At 37.7% G+C, this 10604-nt stretch overlaps 1 protein-coding gene across 1 annotated transcript in view; it reads left to right on the top strand.

Moving 5' to 3' along the window:
* Positions 1 to 1951: 1951 nt before the first annotated feature.
* Positions 1952 to 10604, top strand: part of LOC107295932 (ADAMTS-like protein 1) — an 81786-nt gene continuing 73133 nt past the window's right edge. The window contains exons 1-2 of the mRNA XM_015825265.1: positions 1952 to 2378; positions 10113 to 10242. Of these exons, the coding sequence (XP_015680751.1) occupies positions 1952 to 2378; positions 10113 to 10242 (557 nt within the window). The remainder of the gene's footprint in view (positions 2379 to 10112; positions 10243 to 10604) is intronic.

Below are 10604 nucleotides of genomic sequence, written 5' to 3'. Positions count from 1 at the left end.
GAATTTAAAAGTTAATGCTATTTTTCCTACAATCTAAGATAGTTATTCTCACAGTATCTATTTAAAAAGCAGAGGCTATTATAATATTTATTTATTCATGAGGTGATTTTTCTATGAGGAGCCATATGTTCCATCATGGAGTTGGAATTTGAAGCACATTGATTTTTTTAAGTTTAAAAAATGTCATTTCTTTCTGAAGAAATAATTGAACAAAACTTAATATTTCAAAGAAAAGTGGCCTTAGACCAGGAGTGTCAAACTGTCAGCCTGCCGGCTGGTTGAATCATATGGAGGCTGTGCCCACCCCAACTCCGGCAATGCAAAAAAAGTCACGATATGTCACGACACGTCACATGATGTGGCGAGTTTGACACCCGTGCCTTAGATTATGCAGTCTTGCTCTAACACCAAAACTATATATTCTTTAAAACAACACTAAAATGCAGTCTAAAGTGACCTTCAATCCATAGAAGAAAACAGAGCAGTTTGCTTTTCATTTAATTTCTCCAGAAACATTATATGCTTAATTGTTGGGCTTGAATGTTCATGTACTACAATAGAAAATGGCTGTGCAGCCTTGTGGATTTAATTCGCAAAGGGTATTTCAAAGTGCATTGTGTATGTTCGTGAATATAGCACCATTCTGCCACTTTTTCAAGCATTGACTATCAGTCAGTTCTGGAAAAAGCCACAATTACTTCAAAGAGTGTCAGAGAGGTGGTACATTTGCATTCTCACATACTCTGAAGCATCTTTATGGAAACGGAATCCAAAACATTGTACAGAGAGAAACCAAAAAAAAAATAAATAGAAGAGGTTTATAAATATGATGAAATTACAGTTGTGAAATACCAGTCTTTCAGCTGCATAATGCTGAAAGCATATCCTTTTTTGACCCTAATACTTTTAGGTTCCAAAATTTAACATAAACTCTTTGAAATCAGCATGGAACAAAATTGAAAACTAATAAATGCATAAATAAATTTTAGGGATTGCCATTTGCTTTTAACATGAAATAGACGTAGAGAGTTCAGTTTTGTTCTACATGATGATTGAATACAGTGGTACCTCGGTACTCAATATTAATTGGTTCTGGGAGGTGCAACGAGTATTAAAAACGATGAGTGCCAAACTAGCCATGTGGCTTACCACATGACCCTTTGTTTCGGCCGGTAAGGACTTCCTGTCTGTACCTTTTCCTATATCAGTGACCTGCTTGGCCTGTATGGTGTAACATCTCCAAGAGCCATCACAGCAGCACAGAATTATGAAACTACCCTTTCCTTAAGATCATCTCTCCCATTTTCCCCTGCTGGAAATTGAGACCAAGTGGTCCATACATGTTATCAATATGTTAGTAAATACATAGAATGGGAGCTGGAATTACTGAAGTATCAAGCACACTTTTATAGTATCGTCATTTATTAAAAGGTAAAGATTTTCATTTAAAGTATTTGCACATAGAATGAAACCATAAATGGAAAGATCTTTAGCTTTTGAGCCGGAAATTTGGAAATTTAGTTAAGAACTAAACCTTTAAAATTGTGTTAGCAGTAGACTTTCAACACTGTTTTACACTTGTTTAATTTTTTTTTTTATTTATTTATTGGGTCGTTTCTATGTGTTTTGTTACTTACGTTGTATGCAGTCTTGGTGACATTTATAGGAAGATGAGGTAAATATGGTAAGTTAGCTAATTGAGATAAACATTCCAAAACTTGTGTTTATCACACAAGCATTTTTAAATGTGAGCCTTATCTCCATCCAAGATTATTTAGCTATAGAAAACGGTAAGTATTAATGCACCCCAGCTGGACACATTTGGTGTGGGCAGCTATCCTTATGGCGCCTTTCTATGCTCAAATGTAAAAAGATAGGTGTCCCTGAAACTTCTTCAGGAGCAGATCTTCAGGAGCAGTCTTTAGAACAAAGATTGTGTTCTATGGTTAGTATGAGCCATGGATATGCTTATCCTGAATCCATTGCATCACTTGAGGGGACAGTGAATGATTTGAAGTGTGTCTGTCCTGCCCATCAATTGCTCTTATGTTCTGTCTTTCTCCTCTCACAATGGCTTTACTACCACAGGTTTATTCCTGAGGACTGGTCTGCCTGCAGTGTGACCTGTGGGGTGGGCGTCCAGGTGCGGTTGGTGAAGTGCCAGGTGCTGCTGTCCTTCTCTCAGTCTGTGGCAGATTTGCCCATTGATGAATGTGAAGGACCCAAACCAGTGTCTGAACGAGCTTGTTACGGTGGTCCATGCAATGGAGAAACTGGTGAAGAGGCTGACCTGCTCTTTAGGGGCTCACAAGATTTTGATGAACTTTACGACTGGGAATATGAAGGCTTCACTGAATGTTCTGAGGCTTGTGGTGGAGGTGAGTTCAATTTGCAGTTTCTCTCATTTCCTTGTTTCCTACATACTGGATTGTGGAAGTAATGTACCTGAATCCAGACTATATTTTTTTTACATTTAGACTTCATTGAAATCAGTCATGTCTGCCTGATCCAGCTAATGTAGCCAGGATCCATCTCAAAGTCAGAAGCTTGAGATTTCAAAATATTTGACAGAATAATAGAATAACAGCTCAGCAGAGTTGGAAGGGACCTTGGAGGTCTTCTAGTCCAACCTCAGTTAACATCTAGCATATAGGATGTGTTATAAATTAACCTCATACTAATTCCTTAAATCCAATCTAGATACTTTCTACTCACCAAAATGTGAAGATTCGATCAAAAATAAAATTTTAGGTTAGTGGTAGTGGTATTTAAAAAAAGGATTTTCTGTTGCTAAGCGAGACAGTTGTTAAATTCATTTTGCCCCATTTTATGACCTTTCTTGCCACAGTTGTTAAATGAATCACTGCAGTTGTTAAGTGAGTAACATGGTTGTTAAGTGAATCTGGCTTCCCCATTGACTTGGCTTGTCAGAAAGTCGCAAAAGCAATCACATGACTCCAGGACACTGCAACTATCATAAATATGTTGCCAAGTGCCAGAATTTTAATCACATGACCATGTGGATGCTCCAACAGTCGTAAGTGTGAAAAACAGTGATAAGTTACTTTCTTTGGAATTTCAGTCACTCAACAAATGTTCGTAAGTTGAGGTTATTTAAAATACTGATAATTCTTCTATTTCTCCTTCATTCCTTAGTTGCTTGCTGTTAGCTTGGGTTTTGCTCATAGAGTTTCACTGTGCATCTCTCTTATATCACAGGAAAAACTATGATATGGCCTGCAGGAAATGTTCATGTTTTAGTTGTCACCATAAAGGATACTTCTTTATGGTGATGTTCCATTTAGGGGCACCACAGGCTCTTGAGGCAACTGGTCAAAGGGTGGAAATTCCTTGGGGTTCTCCATGGCCTATGCACTTCTTCACAGATTACAGCCACCATGCAAAGTTTCTGCAGCACAGAGATGTCCATCGTCTTCACCAAAATAGTCATAAGGCAAGAATCAGCTTTCAGTCTTCTTGTTAAAGCAGAAAAGGTGACTCTGTAGAAGAACGATTGGAAATGAGGTCCAGATGTAAAACCATTTTGAATTGAGAAGGTATCAAAATTCACAGCTGGGGTCTTTCATATGACTAATGTAGTAGCCTGCTTGTTTACATTTCCTGCTGACCACTTACATTTGGGGCAGAGAATCATGTTTTTAGAGAGAAAGGCTAAGACAGGAAGCATCGGGTGTCATTTACTTTACATTTGCCTGACGTCTGCCTCGTAAGCAGAGACATATGGATCTCGAGCACCGGGCTCTTGCGTATGTACAGTATTTCTTTTTTCTGAATCTGTTGGCGACTCAGCTGGTTTTGATAGCTTATCCTACCAAATGACATTAGCTTGGATTTAAAAGGGAGAGAGAAAACATATGACAGAAATAGCTAACGAAACCACTGCCTGGAGCTAATAAATTTGGCACTTAAAGGAAAAGTCAAGGAGTATCACCATTAATGCCTGTTATGAGAGTTGTTTGATATACATTGTGTCCAATCCAAATTCCATTATTTTGGTATAATTGTTTATGGAGAGCTACTAATGATTCTAATCCTTAACTTCCTTAATTTCTCTAAAATGCTTGTCTTCTTTTCCTTGGTGGAAGCTGAGATTTACCACACAAAAATTACGTTTACATAAAAAGTTGCAGGATTTCAAAAGGTACAAATACATTCTGAATAATAGGAAAATCTTACAGAGGGAACTTTTTCAGACAGTTCATCCCATTTCCCACCCACAGTAAGATGTGACTTTTCTTTTCTACTTTGTTCTGAGATACAGTTAAGAAGACAGCTTCTTAAAGTGGCATAAAAGCTTTAATCTTCAATATATCACAGTAGCAACTGGACTTACAGCCTGACAGAACCACAGAACAGGTGACAGTTCTGTGCATCCAGGGCAGCTTAATGGGACTCACTTAACAACTGTCTTATTTAGCCCACATAAATTCTGATCTCAATTGTAGTCGTAAGCTGGAAAAATGGTCCTAGGTCACTATTTTCAGTGCCATTGTAACTAAAGTCACTAAATGAACTGTTGTAAGTAGAGGACTACCTGTAAGTACATTTAGCTAGCATGCAGCATAGCTTTGAGCAAAACCATGCCTTGCTTGATTCTCTTGTGAAAATATGATTAGGAACATCCATTTTTGCCAGCACCTCAGTTTGAAGTTTTATGTTCATGAATCCCTTAATCATACATGTGTCCTCCTGCTAAATGAAGCATTCATAAATAAATGAAAACAAAACAAAGACAGAAATTATGGTGTGAGAGCTTGCGGAGGTAGATTGATTAGGAAACTTAAGAGATTTGATTAGGAAACTTAGAGATGAAGTCTCTATAGAACCATAACACATTTTAAAAGCAGAAAGTCTTATAATGATAAAAGAACAACTTGTATGATTGCCAGTGGGGTCAACCATCTCATCAGTTAAATGTACTGAGAGAAGTTAGAGAGGACACTATTTCTCATGCTTTGCTATTGTTAGTATCATATAATATTGTAAATCCCTAGTTGCAATCTTCATAATCAGCTGTCAATACTGATTATGCAAATACTGAATAGTTAATCTAAGACCTAATTATAACAGAGATACTCTGATGGTACTGAATAAAAAATAAAGTCCTGTCACTGGACTTTGAGGCTATGTATTTATTATCTTATCTCATGTTTGTTTATCGCACTCCATGTGTTCAACTTAGTATCTTAACAGTTGTTGGCAAAACAGCTGCCTTCCAGCATGTTTGAAGAAAAACTTTCTGTTCACACAATTAAAATGAAATAAATACATTTAAAATAATCTTACATGACAGATAAGTTAATTGTATTTTTTCTAGTCTCCATAGATGAAATGTAATAGACAGAGAAGTAGGTTTTTGCCCTCAAAGGAATAGCAGCCAGAAGGAACTAATTAGTAATTTAGTCTATATTCAGTGGCTATGTCTTCCACCACTGTCATCAAGTATCATGTAACAATTATGCTCTGCTAATAGATATAAACATTGCAAATCTTATTTGATGGTATATTGAAAGTGAATTAAAAACTACTTAGATTTATATCATGTCCTCCTCTTGCACCAAGTAGCATTTTAATTTCCCAGTTATAGAGATTTTTTTCAAGGGAAAGTAGACTCAGCTGCTATGTTAAACTTATTGACATTTTTTTAAAACTTGACTGAAATACTCAAATTGTAATGTTTGATTATTATTTTTTACCCCCAATTCTGAGCAGCTTTTTCTCATTATTTATTATATTGCATTGACTTAAAACCATTTTTTCATCCTACTCTTCAGGCAGAAAGTTTTCCACAGAAGCTTACATATAACCAGTGAAAACAGAACAGTCTTTATTTGCAAACTTACAGTCTATAAGATACAATATAAAAGGAGGAAGAATAAAGAAGGAAAAAGAACAAAGCAAAGTTTGGAGCAAATCATAAAGTTAAAAATAATATTGTTTAATTCAAGTAAAAGAGCTACCCTTGTCCCATAGTTAAAGCTGGACCTAATTATATAACTTGATTGGGAAAGAATATTTGGCTTCTTTATTATATATTACAGATTTATGTTTTAATTATATTAGGTTTATACTAATACAACATAGGTAATTGCTACATTAAATTGTATGAATTTACATTCTTTAACTCATAAAGTTAAATAGTATTTTTTTAGTTCAAGGAAAAGAGCATTCCACCAAGCATTCTTCCTTGCTATGAAATGCTATATATAGCCCTTTTCTGTAATAATGAGAAGCATGTGAATATTATGCAGTATCCATTTGCCAAAAATGCAAATATGACAAAGAACAGGAAACAATTCCAATGCTCTGACTAGTGTTTCCATACATTACACACTTGCAAACATGTGGTTGCAGTGTTCATACTTGACTATTTTAAGTGTAAGACTAAACCTGTATTTTAGTGAGCTTTGGTTTACTGTTGTTCCTGTTATTTACACGAAGAAGCCTTTTTTTATAGTGGGTGCACACACATAAACTCTCACCAATAGGAGCTGTTAAACTACAGTTTATGAATTAGACCTTTCTCTGTTCATGGCAACTTTCAGTTTATTAATTCATAAGTGTCTTCCGTCCTGTTTTGACATCTGTCAGTGATAAAACTCCAATGAAATCCCATTTGTATTGTATGTTTTCTACACAATCTGAATTTTTGTGTGCATTGTATCCCAAAATACTCATTTGTCTGAATGTTATACCCATGTCATGTCTATGTATTTTTGAGCCAAGGATTTAAATCATGAGCAAATGCTTATAGCGTGCTATGCCTTTGTAGGGATACTGCAAAATCAGGCTAGCATGTTATCAAGCAAAATAAGTCGGGTTTAACAGCTCTGAGAATTTTCTCTTATTTGCTAAAATCCGATGTTACTTTGAGGAATAATGCTTTGACCTGTCACAACAAAAAGGCATGTTTGTTTTAAACTTTGGCTTAAAAAATAAGTCACTGTGTTGTATATTTTGTATAGATGAGCGTGTTATTTTTTCTCATTCGGCATAGTTGTTTCAAGCCTGCTTGTTGGTTTTATAAACATTCTGTCATCTTCAAAAGATTTTGATGCTTCAATGAATTGAAGTATTGTGCAGCTTCTTCTTCTTCTACGCGGTTTTTTATCTCTAGCAGTAGAGGCGATGCCAAAGATTTAACCCAAGCTAAACATCACCATTCAAGTAAACCTTGAAATTACAGTCAGATGACCTTTGAACAGAGTGTCCAGACTGCAAAGGCCATTCCTGTACATTGTGTCAGAGAAAAGGGAATATGTAGCATCTAGTTTCTGAGCCCTGGGCAGACTGTTTATTCCAGCATTAAAAACAATAATGAAAATACTGGTGGGGAGCAGTGAATTTGCATATTTTAGCTTCCTTTAATTAATAAGCCGGAACGTTGGGGATTGTAGGTTTTACTTGAAGCCTGTCAAGAAATGTTTAGAGGATAGAGTACTCTGGCGTCTAATAAACTGTTTTATCTCAAAGTATAGAAATGTTCAAAGTGTGCTGGAAGATCATAGAGGGTGTAGGAGACAGAATTACCGATCTTTCTTTTCAGTTCTGAAATTATATTGCTCATTGATAGTGGATTTTTAAGGTGGTCTTCAGAGACACAAATCTGGAAGCATGTGTAATTTGTTTTTACATAAAGGGTTATAACAAGAAAAGGACGTCTTATGATTTCTGTAGGGCATTCCTTTCTACTTTGCATGCATTCTGTTTAATAAAAGTTTCAGAATAACAGAACAACAGATTTGGAAGGGACCTTGGGGTCTTCTAGTCCAACCCCCCACTCAAGCAGAAGACCCTATACCCATGGTGGCGAACCTATGGCACGCATGCCACAGGTGGCACGCAGAGCCCTCTCTGTGGGCACACGCACCGTCACCCCAGTCCTAGGCCTTCAGCTGGGTTTTATAAAACCTTTTTGCTTTAGGCCTCTGCTGCCGGGTACAAAAAAAAAAAGTTCAATCCATCAATCAATTTCAACTTCTCACGGAAAAAAAAGATCCCGCAAAGTTGGAATTGATTGATTGAACTTTTCAGTCCCACCCAGTCTGCCGTTACCACCACAGCCACACCCACCCAATGGGCCATGCCCACCCGGCACCAGATGGTACATAAGTGGGTTTTGGGTTGCAGTTTGGGCACTCGGTCTCTAAAAGGTTCGCCATCACTGCCCTATACCATTTCAGACAAATGGTTGTCCAACCTCTTCTTAAAAACCTCCAGTGTTGGAGCACCCACAACTTCTGGAGGCAGGCCATTCCACTGATTAATTGTTCTCACTGTCAGGAAATTTCTCCATAGTTCTAGGTTGCTTCTCTCCTTGATTAGTTTCCATCCATTACTTCTTGTCTTGCCTTCAAGTGCTTTCGAGAATAGGTAGACCCCTTCTTCTTTGTGGCAGCCCCTTAGATATTGGAACACTGCTAGTCCTTCTTTGCATTAAACTAGACATACACAATTCCTGCAACCATTCCTCATATATTTTAGTTTCCAGTCCCCTAATCATCTTCTCTGCACTTTTTCTATCGTGGCAATCAAAACTGGATGCAATATTCCAAGTATGGTCTTACCAAGGCATTATAAAGTGGTGTTAACACTTTGCGCGATCTTGATTCTGTCCCTCTGTTAATGCAGCCTAGGACTGCATCCTTTGGTGGCAAGCAAGGCTTCTTAAACACAAAGGAGATGAACGGCTTTTTCATATAGAAATGTTGCTGGAAAGGGAAGGACTATTTAATTAAAAACCCTCATTGCTCTGTGAGAATAGATCCATAGCTGATGGATGGCACATGTGCCATGATGCCATCATGCAAATGGCACAATTATGTCCGATGCAAGAATTTAAGTTATATATTTTGCATCATAGTGTCAGGATGCCCTTGTCGTTATGGATTCCTTCCCTGCAGGCAGTAGAGCCTGCATGAAGTTTCTGAAGACTTCTGGGGAACAAAAAGAAAACAGATTTCCTTTAAAAAATCTCACATCTCTCTCTCTCTCTCTCTCACACACACACACACACACACACACACACACACACACACACACACACAGTAATGAAGATTTTTCTAAAAGCTTCATTTGATAACCAACTGTATGGAATGAAAAATGGTAAAGGGGAGAAAGTCATTTATATCCTTTTGCCCTCAGTATATTCAGCACTTCTCTTTACCCTAAAGCAGCAAGCTGAAAAATATCTTGAAGGTGACCTCTATAAAATTCTACTAGAACATGGATTTCATCTCATCATGAGGTCTGCTCCATGTCCATGTGGGTAGCATGCAACCCTGATCTCACCCTCTCTCTCTCTCTCTCTCTCTCTCTCTCTCTCTCTCTCTCACTCCAATGCTTTTTTAGCTAGAGCTTTTAAAAATTATCTGTAATTTTTGGAGACAAATTGAACCAAACCCTTAAGGGTTATCTGGATTACCCTGGTTGTCTGTGCCATTTTACAAATATATTCATAGCTCTACTTGGAATAAGATCCTCAAGCCATTTCAATCCCATTGAAATCACTAGAACCCAATAAACCTGTGCTTTCTTTTTGTCGGCTATTTGGGACTTCTAAACCTTTGTTCCGCTTCTGTAGACCCAGAACACTCAATTATAGTGATATACAGTATGTGCTGCTATCTAATAGGGTGGTTTTAATTTAGTGCTGGATTTCACTTTAGAACAATAAACGTTAAATGTGCATTTCCTTTAGCTGCAAGGCAATAGGGTCGCATCATTCCATTTCTTTCTAAAAAAAATAATAAAAAAAATAAACCAGCTACTGCATCCAATCAATAAAAAATAAGGAAGATGTTTTTCAATTGTCTAGAAGACCCATCATGTACCTGCCATGTGGCGCTACGTTTCCACTCCTGAGTCACTGTGGGTGACTCCTCAGTGGGTAGCAGCCGTGTGCGATGCTGCCCTGTTGACAGTAGAGAGTATCAGATTGCTTTCCTAGAGGCACCAAGCCCCCAAGCTGGCTACTCCAAAGGATCTCTTGTTAGTATCATGTCTGCAGTTCTCTTTGCTGACTCTGTACTTGGAATGCAGCCTGCAGGATTTTAAACATTAATTTGATTTAATTTGGTTTGTGTGTACAGGTGTCCAAGAGGCTGTAGTGACTTGCCTGAATAAACAGACCAGAGAATTTGCAGATGAAAATCTATGTGTGAGCAGTCGGCGCCCCCCACAGTTGCTGAGATCTTGTAACCTGGAACCTTGTCCCCCAAGGTAGGCTGCTGCTTGCTCTTTGCTTCTCCTTCATCTGGGTCCTCAGGGCCTTGAGAAGTCATTTGCACTTTGCCACGTTGTATTTGAAAGGCAGAGAAACTTAACACAATTGGGAACATATTTCCTGGCATCTAGCAGAAATAACTGCACTGATTTAAAGTGAATTATTTTCCTATCCGCTTTATTATACTCAGGGTTATTTCTAGGGCAGTATGTGTGCAAGTAATTCCACTCTACAGTGGAATTCAAGATGTTCCCGGTGTCTGTTCTGTTTGTTCTGTTACTTTCCAGGCTGTTTGCCCATGCCTGGGTTGGTGTAAGTGGCAAGAGTCAGCCCTCAGAAGTTGCAAGGAAAATCAATT

The sequence above is a fragment of the Protobothrops mucrosquamatus genome, unplaced genomic scaffold (genome assembly GCF_001527695.2).
Source record: "Protobothrops mucrosquamatus isolate PMUCROS unplaced genomic scaffold, P.Mucros_1.0 scaffold2579, whole genome shotgun sequence".
Classification (NCBI taxonomy): domain Eukaryota; kingdom Metazoa; phylum Chordata; class Lepidosauria; order Squamata; family Viperidae; genus Protobothrops; species Protobothrops mucrosquamatus.
The sequence above is the reverse complement of the archived record's forward strand: the minus strand, read 5'-3'. Positions and strand labels throughout refer to the sequence as shown.